Genomic DNA, 16,134 nt, shown 5'->3' with positions numbered 1-16,134 from the left:
GTCCGAAACTCAACCTCCAGTCCCAGTGCCTGCCGATAAGAGATGTTATTGTGGGAGTTGGATTACCTAACACAACCCTCTCCTCTGTAACTAGTTACAGTCCGCGCCTAGTCGGCTCCTCCTCCTCCTCCTCTAACATAGACTAGATCACATACCTATTGACTACTATGCTGTTCTACTACTATGATCTCTAGAGCTGCCTGAACTTCCTGTGCATTATGGGCTTCATTAGTGTATTCACCCCTATATGCTTAGATGTCCATTTAGGGCACTAGTACGGAGTACTACTACTAACACCTCTACTAGTTACTTGGCCTACAAGTCCTACTGCACCCTCTCGAGTTAACCACAAGCCTAGGAGAATGGCAAATTCAAAGTATTGAATTTTTTGACCCCGTTAAGTATTAATCATGAAGCTAACACAACCATCAAAGGTATGAATATGTAAAGTCTTTCGAGCGTGATGACGTTCTGTTGCCCAATACGTGGGTTGTCGTCCGAATCGATGGACGAGGGTTTCATAAGTTAGACTCCCCATGTGAGCTGTTTTTGCATTATATTGTTATATACCTTACAGGTAGCTACTCGAGTTGCCTTTCAAATGGCTCCCAATGGCTCTGCTGGTCAGGCACCCTTTCCGGTGACCCAGAGCCTAGGAGTAAGGGAAGGACACCAGGAGCACCGTCCCAGAAGAATGGTGTCTTCTTATGCTTTGAACCTGTTTACCCTGATTTGAACGCCTTGGAATTTCTATTTCTCACTTTCTAATTAGGTTTTCTGCTCGATATCAATTTGGAAGGCCTAATGATGTACGAGCGCTGAACCTGATGAACGCTGCCGCGAAGGAGGTTATGAGAGATTTTTCCGATTTGATCGTCGCATATGGCGTGAGCGATGAGTTTAGGTATCTATTGGATTATCCCGCGCCGATGAGTTTCTTCACTAACCATGCTCCGCCGAAAAAGTTTCGTCTTCCATCGGAACTGCCAGCTCTTCGAGAGACGAAGTAGGTGAGTGTCTCCCATAGCTGTGGACGACCCCCTTAGAAGCATCGAGCCACGAGAGGGATAGCTGAACTTATTCGGATTCCTTGCTGATCCTGCTTCATCAGCAAGCTTGTTTCTACAATCGTTTCGACTTTTACAGCTTATTATGTTCATAAATGGCCAGAATTTTTCCCATCAATGCCTCTAGAACCGTGTTGTCTGCCTACATTCGATGGAAGGGCGGTACAGTATCCAAGCGTTCGAAATCTGCGAGACTATATGAGTTGGAGGCAAGTTGATTGTACGTGTGAATGAAACCAGCCACATGGTACCCAGCAGCTCGGCTGCGTGGACGAAATTTAACGAAACGCGCGTAGGTCACATAAATAACCTGTATAATACAACCTTTTGGAATATGGTGCTGAAGGGTGGGATGAGCAATACGGATGCAGAGCAAGAATTAAAAGTGGGTAACTTGCTTGATACTGGCTGAACCGCGTTGACACTTTGTACAGGGAACCGTCTCATCTGATAAAAACGAGATTTTATTTTCAAGGTTCGGTATTAATTATAACAATGAACCAGAGATGTTTAAAAAAGGTAGTGTCTTATATCGGGATGTAAGTTTCGAATTCCATTATCCAACGGATAGCCAAAATTGCTGAGTTGAGGGAAAATGCAGTTCGAACTACAGCCGATTGAAAGACATCAAGCCCACCAACAACTAAGTAAGCCGAGAGAGGACGAAGGGTATACCGAGGACGGTGAAGAGCCGTCGCAGGTGTCAAAAACCCAACGAGAGAAGCAGAAAAAGCTCCAACGGAAAGCCGACATCGCAATTGCTTATGTGGATATCATCAAGGACGAATTCTGGGAACAGCGTCCGTGGATACTGTCAAATAGGGCGGGAAAACTACGTGGGAGTTGAAGGCTTGACGCAAATTATTTTAACAGAAAGAAATAACCGATACCAAGGACAGCGATCTGATTGTTTGGCGAGGTCGTACTAATTCAACCAACACACAGGGAGAACCATTGTAGACAAGCAGTAAAGCAGCTCAATTCAAACCTGCAACTGTAATGGGGTATATGAAAAAATTGCAAAGCTCTTTTAAACCAAGGCTCATAGAGCATCAATATATATCAGCTGGGAGCCCATCCGTATCGCAAAAAGGAGGTTTTCATCTATATGAAGTTCGAATGATTGGTATATGCTTCATTTGTCGTCTGCTTCCATTTTCCTCCTCTTTTTCCGGCTCTTTGACTCCCTGTTGTCCTCTGATTGACGCTTGGATTCCTTCTTGGGCTTTTTCAGCTCCTTTCGTTTTTTCCGCGCATCTTTCTCCGATAATTGGCCGTTACTGACACTATCTTCCGCATCGGTAGTACCAGAGGTCGGTGATGCTTCAGCAGACTGATCTTCTTTCCGGCTTTTTTCCCGTTTCTTCTTCTTCGACTTGCTTCCTGAGGATTCTACTTCGTCGGCTGGATTCGAGACATCCTGCGATTTGTCCTTGGATTTCGACTTCTTATTCCGCTTCGCCTTGTTGATATTTTTGATGTTTGCGGACTCATCATCGGCCAGTGTCTCCTTTCTCTTCCTCTTTTTCTTCTTAACGTCCTCATCCTCGACATTTTCTAACCCTCCGACCTCGTCCCGCTTTCTTTTGATGCCATGATCACTAGTGGAATTGATAATACGCCCTCCGTCGACCCTCGTCCCAATCGTACCCTTTAGTCCCTCCCCCCTCACGAAAAACCTGTACAGTTCACTCCTCATGCCAGAACGATTTTCTTCGCTCGCACTTGTCGTGGGTGTCGCACTCCCATCGTCGCCTACCCCCTTGAGCGCCTCTTCAAACCCTCTCAACCACCATTGGTTGGTATGGTCATGTGTTGTCTTCTTTCCGATACCGTGGGTATTCTTCTTTCGGGCAACGAGGATAGGTTTAGTAAGACCCAGGCCAGCATGGGGACTGCCGGGATGGCGCGAAGACTGTAGTGGATTACCGGGCCCGGACCAACCCTGGCTCATGAGGTAGGCCTTCGCATCCATCGTGAACGCCTGTGGCCCTGCAAGTATTGCACTGCTCGACGGGGATGGAAGGCGGGATGGGTGGTTCTTTTGTTTGATTTAATTAATTTAAAGGGACTACCCTATCGACAAGAGGTGGACATCATTGGCCGTAGCATTCGGGGAGAGAAATGGGTCGACAGCGAACGACTCGGATTCATGTCTTTTTGCTCTCTCCGCCGACCCGCAGTGCATCCGACTCTTGCGGATTTTTTGATCGGTCTGGTTATCATCACGTGTTGATATGGTATCCTAGATGACTAATGAAACGCGTTTAATGGGCTTGGCGTGTCACGGGGATGGCGCGTGTTAGCGCGTCCCTGTGGCTTGATTGGCTGTTGGCCGTCCAACCACCGCCACCCAGCGAATACAAGGGGGCGGGACTCGCCCGACATTGACCTCAATATGATTTCCTTTCGTGAATTTATTGCAAGAGGCTTTTTTCCCTCTTATTCTCAGTTCTTGAGAGTGTCATCTGCATGTTTTGAAGAGACGAGCTAAACTGAACTTCTTGAAGACCCGAGCCCGCCATGGAGTCGACCGCTGGAAAAAGTCACCCGGGCTCAAAAAGACGCCGTTTTCAAATCCCAATCACTTCTTACTTCTCTGCATCTCACCCGGATCCTTCCACGCAGTCCGAATCTTTATCTCACTATAACTATGTTGCTCCAACGTCCTCCGCCAATCCTGCTCTTCCGGACAAAGTCCAATCGTCACTCCTGACCGTGGGAATGCGTGTCCGCAAGGCTGTTCCAGAGGGCTACCAGACCGCACTTAAAACATCTAGGTTAAATGCGTATATGACCAATCCTGCTTCCTACAACACGAACTCATACGCAGAGTTGACACCCTACTGTGGAGGTTTCAAAATCGGTAATCTAGCCGTGCAGACATTTCCTCCGCCTGCTATACGGGAAGATCACGAAGTCGCTTTTGGCCGAATAGACGAGGAATCTGTGCCATCGAGTAGCCAGGAGTCCACCGATTCTGTGATGCCATCGAATCCGCATAAACGTGCATTTGGTGAAGACGACGCTGAGGACGAGGATCAGGAAGAGGACATCACTTCGTTGTACAACCCAAAGGCCTCGAACCCAAACACCGCCGCCTACAGTACTTCTCGCTTGCCATTGAGAACAATTCTTCGTCCAAGGTCAGGACGGAAGACGCAGCGATTCGTTGCTAGTTCCAGGGCCACCATGGGCTCTTTGCAAAACAAGCTAGATCAGATGTGGGGGCTATCTGGACAAGAAAATCGACATCCGACGTTAAATATTCCCTTGTCAGCAGACTTCGAAGAAGCAACATTCTTAAGACGGAGAGAAGAAGTCGACGAGGACTACGAAATGGGTGGTGTTTAGAACCAAGATCCCTCTTGCTTTTCTTCCTTCGTCGATCCGTTTGCTCGTTGTATATTTTATTTGTCATCTTGGTCATGGGTTGGCTTGCGCATTTGGTTTGGAGTTTGATACCTTGTCAGCGAATTGGCAACTTTTCCTATCTGATTTGCATAATACTGCAGGGAGGTTGTTTTGGGCGCAACTCCGGAGTACTGGGGATCGTTTGCCGCGGCCAATAGATCATAATTGTGGAATAGATGCTGGCCACGGTATGAACATTGGCGAATGTGATACCATTGTTGATTGCCTTTCTTGCGACTTTGATATATTTATTCTGTATTCTGTCCAGAGGACGCAAGGCGGATCCCTTTATTAGATTGTTCGGGGTGTAGCTGCTGGGCTCTTGATTGAAGCCGACCAACCGACCCGGTTTCGCCGATCTCTGGAGTTAATTTGAGAGCTCCGCTTCTACACTTTTTTAACTTTCAAACATCCAACTCAATAACGCTAACCACTGTTTCGATTATTTACCCTTCAGAGCGTTCTTCAATGCATTTGGTTCTGGGGCAACAAACGTTCAGGGATGCTCAAATATTTGTTACAAGGGTTTCCCTGATTGGCCAGGGATAGGGCAGTAAGAAAAGTTGGGTCCCCGCATGGATTTAACTCGCCTTCTGAAACGTTGGAAGGAGAGACAACGACGTTCATCCCGGTCAAAGAACGCTGCCCCTCCGCGTCCAGGGTTCGAAGTGATGACCTGGACGAGGAGCTTAGTACTGGCTTCGCAAACACTTCCGCGGTCCCAAAGGCGGTTTGACGGAAATGCCCCTGGGAGGTCAGAACCCAGATCCCTGGGTCTTGGAGCTGAAATCCGAGTTAATAAGCTGAAGTTGTCCGGTGCTCTGGCTGTTGATGCGGCGCGAAAGCTTGTAGGCATAACGGCCTTTCCGCGTGGCTTTTCCCTAGTCATCCCGACCAGACACGGCCCCAGAGAAGGGACACAGACAGGACTTATTATCGTCTTGATCTCAATCCGTGATTACCTATCCTTTGGGCTACGGAGATCTGTGCATCGTGTCCCTTCTCTACCGTTTCGATCCGAGAGCTAGCTTGGAGCATGCGGCGTCAAACGACGAGAACATGGAGACACCTGTCCACTCGGTTCCAGCGAAGACCTCTGGGAGTGTCATTCGCTTGACTACAATTGTCCCTGATACTACAGTAGAATCCGAAGCTGCTCAACATGTCCAGGAACCGGAGGATGAACAGGTTGAAGACCGCAGCAGAAAGGAGGCTTTGTGGTATGAAATAGTCGGGATCCGTTAAAGTTGTCCTCACTAATGCACTTCAGGAGAGATTTGGGGGAGACCCAAATTAATGTAAGTGTGATGGACGCTTGTATATTTGGTTTTAGATCAAGCGACGCCTTCTTGTCCGCTGACTGCTCTTTTAGATGATCGCATTTTCTGGGTATGAATTCATTCCTTCTGGCTTCGAGATACAGTTCTAACATAGCTGCCGATGCATAGCACGACTGGAAATGGTGTGTTGTCTTAGCCTGTACTTGATCATCGCATTATTGACCAGTGTAGGATTGTTTCTTGGGAGCGGTGCAGCACTTGCTGTGGCCGGCCCCTTTGGCGGAGTGCTGGCTTACCTTCTCGTCGGCACTGTGATTTCTTCTGTTGTGTCTTGCTTGGGCGAAATGACTGCCCTGATGCCAGTTAACGCTCCCGTCGTGGAGTTTCCCCGGCGTTTCCTCGATCGAGGCGTTGGTTTTGCAGTGGGCTGGATGTACTGGTAGGCCATCCGCACCGATAGCCTGACCTAGGAAGGACCCTGATAATCGGTCATTTACTAGGTTCACTTTTGTTGTTGTCGCCGCCCAAAATTTGGTTATAGCAGCCAGGACGGCAAAATTGCACTACGATGACGACAAGACGTTTTTGGCGTGGGGACGCGGAGAAAACGTTGATGCCCATATTTGGTTTGCTCTCTTCATGTTTACTGTCCTAATAATTAACCTATTCCCTGTCAAAGTAAGTGGGTTTGGCATTTAACAGTGTCGGGGATGCGAGTTCAGTTCTAATACCTTGTCATAGTATTTGGGCATGTTTGACTACGCCATGGGAACCATGAAGCTGGTATTTATCGTGTTCTTGATTGTTATGTCGATTGTTCTCGATACTATACCACGTTGGTATTCCATCCTCCATTATCATATACTGTTCTAACAGCACATTCGGATACTAGCTCGTGCAAACTCATACCATGATGGGCCAGTTGGGACCAAGTGTAAGTGGCTTGTCTCTCCTCCTTATACCACCACTCGTTAAACATACTAAAATGGTATATATGAAGATTGGAACTTACCGTATGAATCCATCAAATCTGTTTATCAGGTCTGGAGTCGTAGCGGGAGTGTTCAACGGGAAATCGGCGGCTCAGCAGGAAAGCTACTTGGGATGTGGTAAGCGCAATTGTTCACATGTAATTCGAGGAAGGTCCTCTAATTGGCTTCCTATGGGCGTTTGAAGGTCGGCTTGCATCAACGTGATGTACGACTATGCGGGCTTGGAGATCTTCGCCGCACCCGCCGCGGAGAGCAAATCTCTCGCTGATTCGGAGAGTATGAAAATAGCCGCACGGAAGATATACATCCGGGTTATGGTCCTGTATACGCTTGCATTTCTCACTGGGTCATTTCTTGTCCCATCAGACCATCCTTTCATCAACGGCCATGCACAGTCGACTAGCTCTCGTTCCATATTCTTGATAGCCGTCGTGGAAGCGGGGATACCTACTTTGGCTCATTTTTATAACGTTATATTCCTCATTACCACGTTGATCTGCGCGATTAATTCTGTTTACGTTGCCTCGAGGGCTTTACATACCCTTGCGCTCAGGGAGCAGACAGGTCCGAATTTCATTACTCGCCGGTTGCAAAGATGCAATTCCGGGGTTCCCATGAGGACTGTGGTTGTGACAGTTATCATGATGTTTTTAGGCTTTATGAGCCATAATGATTCAGAAAAGGGCCCGGTAAGTACGTGCACTGCAATCTCGCTTTCCAACCGATTAATTGATAGCGACTTAGAGACCGGACGGGCTAGCTTCGAACGCAACGGTATCGTTTCTAGTCATTTATATTATCATTTGCGCAACATACCTCTGTTTCTACAAGGCGTTCGTATCCCTATGCTTCTACAGTGCAAGCAAATAGTTTATGCTCACCCACGAGTATCACAGACTTAAAGAAGCCCGAGCATCTGGAAATCCCTCCGAATGCTACGCCACATTTTACGACCGCAATAATCCTCGCTATCCTTACAAATCCCACGCACAATGGTTTAAAGCCCTCTGGGGCATGACGGCCTGCACGATTCTGTGCATCTTCAGTGGAGCAACAACTTTCCTCAGAACGCCATTCGACACTCATGGATTCATCGTTTCATATATTAGTGTATGGCTCGCTATTATCCCCTACCAATAAGAAAGATGATTATGGTGATGAAAATAAGCTGATACTTCTCCCACGCCTCCGGTATAGATTCCTGTATTCCTTGTTCTCCTTATCGGCTACAAAATTCGCCATCACGGTCTACGAATTTCACGCTGGGGCCCTGAGCGATCCTGTGACCTGCGGAATTGTGTACAGACGACGAGCGAAAAGCGGAAAGGCGTCCTCGAGTTTCCCGATCATGGATATACGTGGAACAACGCGAGATCGTTCTTTGGGTGGGTCTGGGTTTGGATGAAATAGAGTGGGAGTATTTCTTTGCTTTTGATCCAGGCGCATAGACAATATAGGCGGACTAGTACAGAGGCGTAAAGTTTCTTTGGGATAATAGAGATCTAAAGTACATGCCGACATATATGCATATAGGTTTCAGGAGAGGTGCACGACAGAGAAAAGAGACCATGCTTTGCTTTTGTCAATCAAAACAGTGTATCATGCGAGTATAGAGGGCCCGGCTATACGTTATAATTCATCCTTGTTGCTCGTTGTCGTTCCCTTCTTGCCATCGGTTTTCTTAGTCTCCTTCTCCTCCTTCTCTTCGCCCTTAGTCTTTGACTTCTCCTTTTCCTTCCCCTTGTTCTTTTTTCCGTTCTTTTTGCCTTGTTTTTTACTCCCTCCAGATCCTCCCCCGGTCTTGGCCTTTCGTGTCATCTTTTCCATGACTCTATTCAATGCCCTCTGCAATTCTGCAAGTTTAGCTTCCATATCGGCGATGGTGATTGCGGGGGTATCAGAGTCAGATAGCTTCTCTTGGAGCTTCATTTTCTCATCAAGCCACTTCTCAATCCTGTCGTGAGTCTCAGAAAGGATAGATAGATCGACGGGGGTGTAGGTAGAATAAGTTGGGGTAGGCTGTGAAGAAGACGTCGAGGTAGAGGTGGAAGTAGTAGAAGAAGACGAATCGTTGACGGAAGATTCCTCACTGCTGGAAATGATAGTACTTGAGGTTTCGCTTGGCGATGGCGATGACGTTTTTGACGTAGATGCAGAAAAAGCGCTTTCTTCCGCTTTAATCTGTTTGTCCATCACCTCCATAAACATCTTCGTGCTCTTGAGATTCTGCTTTAGGCTCTCAAGTTTCGCCGGACGCTGGGCATTCTCACTCTTTCGATCCAAAGCCGGGTCAACTAGCTGTTTCAAACTATCCAGCTTCGCCTTCAAGTCCGGGGTCGGAGCATCAGATCCATCTGCATATAGCCAGTCACTGATTTCATGGAGACTCTGCTTCAATTTCTCCAAGGCATCGTTGGTGATCGCCTTCACAAATTCTCCATCATCGAGTAAATCACGAGCGCGGTAAATAAAGGCTTCCAGACTGTTCAAAGTCTCTTCGCGTTGAATGCGAGCAAGGTCTGAAGCGTCAAAAGCCGCTAGTCGGCTTTGAATCCGGTTCATCTCCTCTTTTGATGGCCTGGGGATGCCCAGTGGGGCAAATTCGAAGCCAATGATTGAGGTTTCGACCCGGAAGTTCCGTGGTTGCTCCGGTCCTTCCACTATCACATTAGATTCGGCCGAGGGAGATTCTGTTGCGGTTTCAGAACTCGTACTTGAGGATGTGGTAGGGGATTCGACACTCTCGCTGGAAGCCGTGTTGGGGGAAGATGAGGCAGTGCTCGATTCGCTTGTCGGCTCTTTGTTCGAATCATCTTTGAGAGGCTGTTGGCTCTTCTTGGAGTCGAAGCCTAAGAATTCCTTGGCTTTTTCGACAACACTTTTTTTTACTTCTTCCTCAACCTCGCAGCTCGCTGAGCCGCGAGTAATCTCAGGAATCGCGTTAACAGGGTTGAGTTGCATTCCGAACCAGATGGTGATATTTTCGGCCGCGCACCCAAACTTGTCCTTCAGTTCAGCTAGTGCTAGTGTAAGGTTTGTTGTTCTCGCATGGAAGACCGGGTAGTCGATCGTTTCGTTATCGCGAAGGTGTTCTTGGGTAAAGTCCAATTCGAAATCGTTCAAATTTTTGATAATCGTGATTTTTTCCTGGCCGATCTGCGAAGTCGGAAGAAAGGCCTTCTGCTTCCTTTCCTTTCCCCCGGTTACAAACTTGATAGACGCTCCGTAGCCTGGGATGTCGTGCGTCTTAATCTCCTTTACTCTGAAGGAACGGCTCAGGGCAGCACCTTTAAATGCGGCTCCAAGAGCAGCGGCTTCATCGGCATTAACATTTGTTCTAAGCTTGCCTGCATCGTTGCAAACCTGCTCAAGTTGCTTCTGCACGAAGGGAGTTCGGATGGCACCTCCGTGAAGAATAATAGAGCCGATGTCATCCAATGTAAGTTTGGCCATAGCAAGAGCATCCATGAGAGGTTTAGAAATGCGGTCGGCATGATTCTTTGCCAACTCTTCAAAGGTGGATCGTGAAATGGAATACTTGAAGTTAACATCTTCCTCGTACAAGCCTTCAAAGGAGCCAGAGGTTTCTGTGTTGGCACTTAGAATTTGACGAAGTCTTTCCGCTTCTTTCCATAGCTTTGCCATGGTCTTTCCATGAGCTTTTACCTGCTCTGTAGTTGTTCCGTCTTTCAACTTCTTGGATTCAACTAGCTTGGAAACCATATCATCAACGATTAGTTCGTTCAAGGCGTCACCTCCAAGGGTTTTGTCCCATCCAACTCCGACAGCATGTATTTCTTGGAAGCTTTTGGACCATTTGCCAAAATCCTTGACAGTACGGCTCTGGAACTTGAGGACTGTGGCACTGGTCGAACCAGCTCCCATATCGAACACAACGTGATGCTCAGGCTTTTCACCATTCGTCGCGTTAGGGAACGTGCGGCTAGTAGCATAGTTGACGGCAACAGACGTTCCATCTGTGAGTAAGGAAAGGACATTTAAACCGGCCAATTCTGCGGCAAACTGTACGCTTCGCCTCTCTTCAGCAGAAAAGAATGGAGGGATGGTGATAACCGCATCCTCCAAGTCTGTCCGCTGGGCACCCATTTCTTCTGCATTTGCTCTAATCTGATTTAACTGCATCGCCAACAGTTCTTCCACGAGGAATGGCTCTTTGCCTTCTGCTTTGTTGAGTCTCTCACTCCTGATGCCAACCCGGTCATGGGAATCTGGTTCAAGCTTAACTCCTGGATATCGTTCTTTGAATAAGGAAACCATATTTTGTAGGCCACCATCAGAGCCCTGGACTCCGGTGTCAAACGGGACACCCAGGAGAGCCTTCAAGTTGAGGTACACGTCATTGGGGAATCTAGGCGCAAGAGCAACGGCGTCACTTCCATAAAATCTCTCTGGAAACGCAGCCCCGCTTTCCCGCGCAGGTTTAAATGCCACTGCCGAACGCTCTTTTCGCTTCGAATCTTTTGTTAAGACAATCTCGAGCGGTACGCCCGCTTTCACTACCGCGGCTTTGATATATTCGGTGCCAAGGTCGATTCCTATCACGCCTGTACCGACTGCAGAAGCTGTGCTTGGAAATGATGCTATAAGGACTGAGACGAAAATTGTTGGAAGTAGGTAGAGGAGGGAGAACCCCCTACTATTGCGTCGGCGGCCAGGCGGAGCCATCTGGAGCGACAAGGTATTGATCTAGGCATTGTAGATCATCAAGTCAGATATGCTAGGGAGGAGGTCTTTTAAGGAAAATTGTCAGCCCATACCTAATATGGATACATAAGCAATCGTAAAAAGTGACGTAGAAACCGGTTATTCGTTAGCAATTCATCAAGGTATACAAAGCTGCAAGCAATGTACTGGTGAGGCTCTTTGCACTTGAATTGCAGCACTGATGCGAGGGAGATGAAAAGGAAAATACGGCAAATTTAAAACAACGGTATAATATTCGAAAAGGCCACGTCTATGACTTTAAAAAGGTCATTTAGAACCGATATCCCCTTCGAAACCCAAGCATCCCAAGCTCCGCGATCGATTCGATTGAGGACACTTTGGCATTGGGCGGTCCCCAAGCTCGATGCAAACATACCGCCTTTGGTAATATTTGCATTCTTACATCATCGATTTGTAAGCAGGTCGGAGATAGTTAGTTTATGGCTAGTTAGCGGGGTGGCAGGTTGCGGCGGGTTACTACCCAGGCGCCCCATGTAACCTGGTTAGACAGGGGGTTAGTCAGCAAGACCGCAAAAATAACCGGGTTTTCTGGGAGGTTGGCGTCGTACGGTTATCTTGGCGGTTGCATACTAGCTGGTACAGAGGGTGGTGCTGAGTCAGCCATTTGGACCAGTGAGAGTTCTTTATTACAGAGGTCTTTCAGACAGCGCCGTACGGCTGGAACAGCAGTATCGGGGTGCACCCACCGGACGACCGACCGACCATCTGTGATAGCTCAGGTCAGCAGCTGGGGATCTCAGAGAAGGTCCTGTAGAGCAGCCAAATATAGGTTCTGTAGATAGCTAGATGCCTACATAGTATGATTATACTATTCTCTATCCCGTACGGGGCAGAGTGTGTGTGTAGCAGTGCTGCTCAGCACCAGCGCCTGATGCAGCTGTGATGCTGCCCCGATGCTCTGTTTGTTTATATACACCATACCGATACACCGTACGGCAGGTAGTATCAGAATCAGTAAACAGTAGATTAAGCATCGTCTTGACAACAGATTTTCTTTTCCTTTCTTCCTTCTCTCCTCTCCTCTCCTCTCCTCTTCTCTCTTTCTTTTACTCTAAGCCTGTTCATCAGAGCCTTCATTGCCACCATTGCTTTGCTTCTCTCGTGAGTCTTCCTGTAGATTATGCATCAGCCATCATCCATCAATCGTACGATAGCAAGCTGACTGACTCACAGAACAATTTCACAATTTCGTGTCGCTACAACGTCCTCCGCCGCTAAGACCTCCGCTCGCCCCTCCCCCCTCTCCCCCCCACAAATCTGAGAAAGAAAATGTCTGTACGGCCCTGTGTGTTGGTGGAATGCGAGAAGGAGGCGCTGACTCGTTGATATAGGGCGCTTGTTCGATGGACCCCCTCCCACCCTGACCAGATGGAGCAGGACCTTGCTGAAGCTGCTGCCCGGGCCCAAACTGATGGTCAACCACCCTGTCTCTTTGTTGGACAGAATCAGCTGGCCCCGTACGCCCACTCCCCTCAGTCACGGCGACTGCTTGCTCAACCAGGAAGGAATGTGGAGTTTGTTCTCGGACGAATCTTCCCCTACCAGATTAACATGCACCGCCAGTCGTACATCAATGCAATTCTGATCCAGTCACGCGGGAGAACTTTGCACTGGAGCAGTATCTGCAACAGATGCACAGAGATGGAGCCCATGGCCCCATTCCCATTGTGCCGCCGTGCGTACGGTCACTTTGGAGGCGCATGCGGGAACTGCAAATGGCCAGACTATGCATCCCGCTGCTCTCTGCATGGCAGGCCAGAATCTGCAGTGAGGTATGATGACAGAGGACCGAGTTCGTACAGAGCTGCTGGCCACCCACACACACCAGGCAGCAGGGCCAGCCTGGGACTGTCTCCTGCCCGCCCAATTCTTCTCCTTGAGAGTGGGACAGCAAATGATCCCATCCATGTTGAAACCAATTCCCCCCCGCCCCGCTCTGGAGATCCGCCGTCGGTCTTCCCGTACGAGATTGAGGAGCCTGAGGAGCCAGAGGATGGCTCTCAGAGCAATCCTATCACCTTAAACTAGGTATGCATGGACTTTCTTTTCTGGCTTGTCTGCTTTCTTTCTTTTCTTTGTGATTTTTCTCAACTGCTCTTGCCTAGTCGTACAGGCCCTGTGTACGGCACCTGGACATGGTTTGCACTTCTACGCAGTGTCCAGGACCAGTAGCCCTAAGGGGTGAAGCCAAGCAAACCACCATCATGTATTCAGCATCTCTTCTTCTTTATCTTCCTATCGTACGACGGGCCGTGCTGGGTATGATGGACAGGGTTTGCCATAATAAGAATCAGGGCAGTTTCTTTTTCACTCGCAGCATTCTGGATAGTCTGTTCAAACTGAGCTTCCCACGCTGCCGTACAAGCTCTAGTTCCTCTACAGCAGCACTGCCACTGGCACTCCCCTGTCTCTGTCTGTTAATATAATCAATGATCACCTTTCTTCTGCTGTAGAACATTCTCTCTGTGCCACCTGGCCGCCATTTTGCTCCGTACAAGGCATCTAGACTCTGTACTGAAGGGCCACCCCCCAGACCAACTGTCCATTCCTGCCACAGATCTGGGACTGTAGTGATTGTACGAGAAAGCTGGTATGTGGCTGGAACAGAGGCACTAGCAGAGGCTGGAGCTATCTCTAATGAACAGGCTGGGGCTTGTGCTTCTCTGGATGCTGTAGAACCACTGTCTCTCTCTTCATCTTTATCTTCAAAGGCAGCAGCTGCTGTCATCATTCTTTGACCAGCAGGAAATGCTTGTACAAGAAAAGAAACCTGCCCACTGGTCAGTGCTTCTAACTGGTTGTTAATTTTTTGCAGTCCTGTTTCCAGGGCAGTATGTAAATGACCACAGGCCACACCCAGATCCTGCTGTACAATGCACAGCTGATCTGCCACCATGGGCACTGTCTGCTGCAGCTGCATTTCGTACGGCTCCTCTTTGTGGGTGTTGGCCACCCGGACTGCCTCTGCAAACTGACGATAGTCCTCCCTCATGAACACAGGGCTGGTCCACAGGGGGTGGCCGGGGAAGAGAGGCTGAAGGATGACAGAGTCCTGCAGGAGGACCGTACGGAGATGATGGAGCAGGCGTAGAAACCCTTGAGCAGCCAGATCATCCCTATCCAGCCGCACAGCAGAAGGTCCCCTGGGCTGGTCCCAAGGACCACTCTGATCTGAAAATCTTCTCAGCTCTGGCCCCTGGAGGCAGGAGTTGGGGTCCTGGGCATCGTACGACTCAAACCACCGCATCCAGTCGTCAACCCAGGGCCAGACAGCGCGCTCCAGTGACTCAGGCACAGGCACCCTGGCCCGCGGCAGGTAGAAGTTCCCAGGTGTGCGGGAGTCAAAGCCAGCCATGGCCCGTACAAACTTCCTGGGGATGTTAGTCAGATAGCACTGGCTGAGGGCATCACTGTTCCATCTTCCAGCACGGCGGATCTGGCCCTCACTGACCCCAACCTGCTCTGCATGCCTGGCTCCAGCAGCTCGCCCAGCATGGGTCTTCTTCAGGCCAGAAAGCCCTGTCCCACTGTAGATACGTCGAATCCAGTCCAGCTGGGTCTCGTACGACAGGGGCTTCCTCACATCATCCCCCTTGATCAGGTGCAGCTGGTACCAGTCCTGGCGGTTGTGGAACTGGGGTGGTGGCTCTCGTACAATGTCCCATCGGTAGAAGAGGTAAAAGGCTGTCTGTGCCATGGTGCAGAGCAAGGGGTTGCGATGGCGCATCACTGTGGCATACTCAATCCGGCCCATCTGGTTAGTCTTGCCATTTCCCATGATCAAAACCATGGGGAAGCAAGGGGTTGGGCCTTCATTTGTCAGCTCCAGGGTGAAGAGATCAGCCAGCTGTGCCGTACGGCGGGATTCACCGCGGAGAAGCATGCTGTGGCCCATTAGGAAGTCCACTGCAGTGCGGAGATGTGGCTCCACTGACTGGCCTTTTTTGGACTCTGACCAGCCCTGCCAGCAGTACTCAACCAGCCGTACAATGTCCTTCTCATGATATCCATCCAGCAGGGTTCCTGCGCCGCGATCCACAAACTCTGCCTTCTTGCGTTCATGCTCCTGTCTTGAATGGGTTTCAAGCAGGGCCCGGACGGCCTGGCCAACTGAATGAGAGTAAGAGTTTGTACAACAGCTCTATTAATAGCTCCAGAGATTGACAATTGCAGTCTTGTAAACCTTGATAAATGATTGGTCCAGGGTTTGCACAACAGGCTCTCCATTCTCATTTGTACGGTCGCGGGAATGGCAGGATCTTTTGGCTGGACGGCCAACCACACATTCAGACAGGAACCAGAGCAGCTTCTGCTCTGTCACCAGCTCTCCATCCTGGAAGCCCTTCGTCCGGCAGAAATGCTAGCAAGTAGAAGCCAGAGGGTGTCAGCCAGGCCAATGCAGATGCGTCGTACGGCATGAGAACAGGGCAGAAGAGAGCAAGAATCAACAAGAGGATGCATATAATACAGATACCTACCCTCCACTCCTCCTGGCGCGACTCATACTGCATCCGGGTCTTCTTTGGCCGGGCATCCAGGGCGCTATCAAGTGCATGCCGTACGCGTGCCTCCATCTCCACCATCAGGGCAGACTGGCTGTTCAGAGTTGGAGTGGCCATGCTGTCTAGTGTTGCA

The 16,134-nt window shown here is 49.2% G+C and overlaps 7 protein-coding genes across 7 annotated transcripts; 4 read left to right on the top strand and 3 right to left on the bottom strand.

The window, feature by feature from the left end:
- Positions 1–362: 362 nt before the first annotated feature.
- On the top strand, positions 363–1,914 carry CIMG_13693 (tRNA(His) guanylyltransferase; the record flags this gene model as incomplete). Its single annotated transcript, XM_001243799.2, has 8 exons — positions 363–376; positions 435–524; positions 773–904; positions 966–1,010; positions 1,112–1,287; positions 1,364–1,452; positions 1,502–1,606; positions 1,669–1,914. The coding sequence occupies 8 exons, from the start codon at positions 363–365 to the stop codon at positions 1,912–1,914; spliced, it is 897 nt and encodes a 298-aa protein (XP_001243800.2).
- Positions 1,915–2,202: 288 nt separating this feature from the next.
- Positions 2,203–3,042, bottom strand: CIMG_03240 (nucleolar protein TMA23; the record flags this gene model as incomplete). Its single annotated transcript, XM_001243798.1, has 1 exon — positions 2,203–3,042. One exon carries the CDS (start codon positions 3,040–3,042, stop codon positions 2,203–2,205), a length of 840 nt encoding a protein of 279 aa, XP_001243799.1.
- A 383-nt stretch (positions 3,043–3,425) lies between these two features.
- On the top strand, positions 3,426–4,923 carry CIMG_03239 (uncharacterized protein). The gene has a single exon (XM_001243797.2). The coding sequence runs from the start codon at positions 3,591–3,593 to the stop codon at positions 4,419–4,421; it is 831 nt and encodes a 276-aa protein (XP_001243798.1). The 5' UTR covers positions 3,426–3,590; the 3' UTR covers positions 4,422–4,923.
- A 617-nt stretch (positions 4,924–5,540) lies between these two features.
- CIMG_03237 (amino acid transporter) lies at positions 5,541–8,163 on the top strand (the record flags this gene model as incomplete). Its single annotated transcript, XM_001243795.2, has 13 exons — positions 5,541–5,701; positions 5,752–5,779; positions 5,854–5,870; positions 5,930–5,943; positions 5,993–6,200; positions 6,262–6,439; positions 6,503–6,596; positions 6,654–6,695; positions 6,762–6,870; positions 6,938–7,442; positions 7,498–7,586; positions 7,650–7,863; positions 7,951–8,163. 13 exons carry the CDS (start codon positions 5,541–5,543, stop codon positions 8,161–8,163), a joined length of 1,872 nt encoding a protein of 623 aa, XP_001243796.2.
- Positions 8,164–8,382: 219 nt separating this feature from the next.
- CIMG_03236 (hypoxia up-regulated 1) lies at positions 8,383–11,818 on the bottom strand (the record flags this gene model as incomplete). Its single annotated transcript, XM_001243794.2, has 2 exons — positions 11,532–11,818; positions 8,383–11,460 (listed from the first exon to the last, which is right to left on the bottom strand). Exon 2 carries the CDS (start codon positions 11,437–11,439, stop codon positions 8,383–8,385), a length of 3,057 nt encoding a protein of 1,018 aa, XP_001243795.2. The 5' UTR covers positions 11,440–11,460; positions 11,532–11,818.
- A 1,049-nt stretch (positions 11,819–12,867) lies between these two features.
- CIMG_13692 (uncharacterized protein) lies at positions 12,868–13,527 on the top strand (the record flags this gene model as incomplete). Its single annotated transcript, XM_001243793.2, has 1 exon — positions 12,868–13,527. One exon carries the CDS (start codon positions 12,868–12,870, stop codon positions 13,525–13,527), a length of 660 nt encoding a protein of 219 aa, XP_001243794.2.
- Positions 13,528–13,789: 262 nt separating this feature from the next.
- Positions 13,790–16,118, bottom strand: CIMG_13691 (uncharacterized protein; the record flags this gene model as incomplete). The annotated part of the gene is made up of 3 exons (XM_001243792.2): positions 13,790–15,640; positions 15,683–15,859; positions 15,978–16,118. 3 exons carry the CDS (start codon positions 16,116–16,118, stop codon positions 13,790–13,792), a joined length of 2,169 nt encoding a protein of 722 aa, XP_001243793.2.
- Between the last annotated feature and the right edge of the window lie 16 nt (positions 16,119–16,134).

Source organism: Coccidioides immitis, assembly GCF_000149335.2.
Source record: "Coccidioides immitis RS genomic scaffold supercont3.6, whole genome shotgun sequence".
Classification (NCBI taxonomy): domain Eukaryota; kingdom Fungi; phylum Ascomycota; class Eurotiomycetes; order Onygenales; family Onygenaceae; genus Coccidioides; species Coccidioides immitis.
This window is presented reverse-complemented; position numbering and strand designations above follow the sequence as displayed.

Bases quoted from the DNA above. Each gene is read 5' to 3' on its own strand.
- CIMG_03239 (XM_001243797.2), top strand. From the start codon at position 3,591: ATGGAGTCGACCGCTGGAAAAAGTCACCCGGGCTCAAAAAGACGCCGT.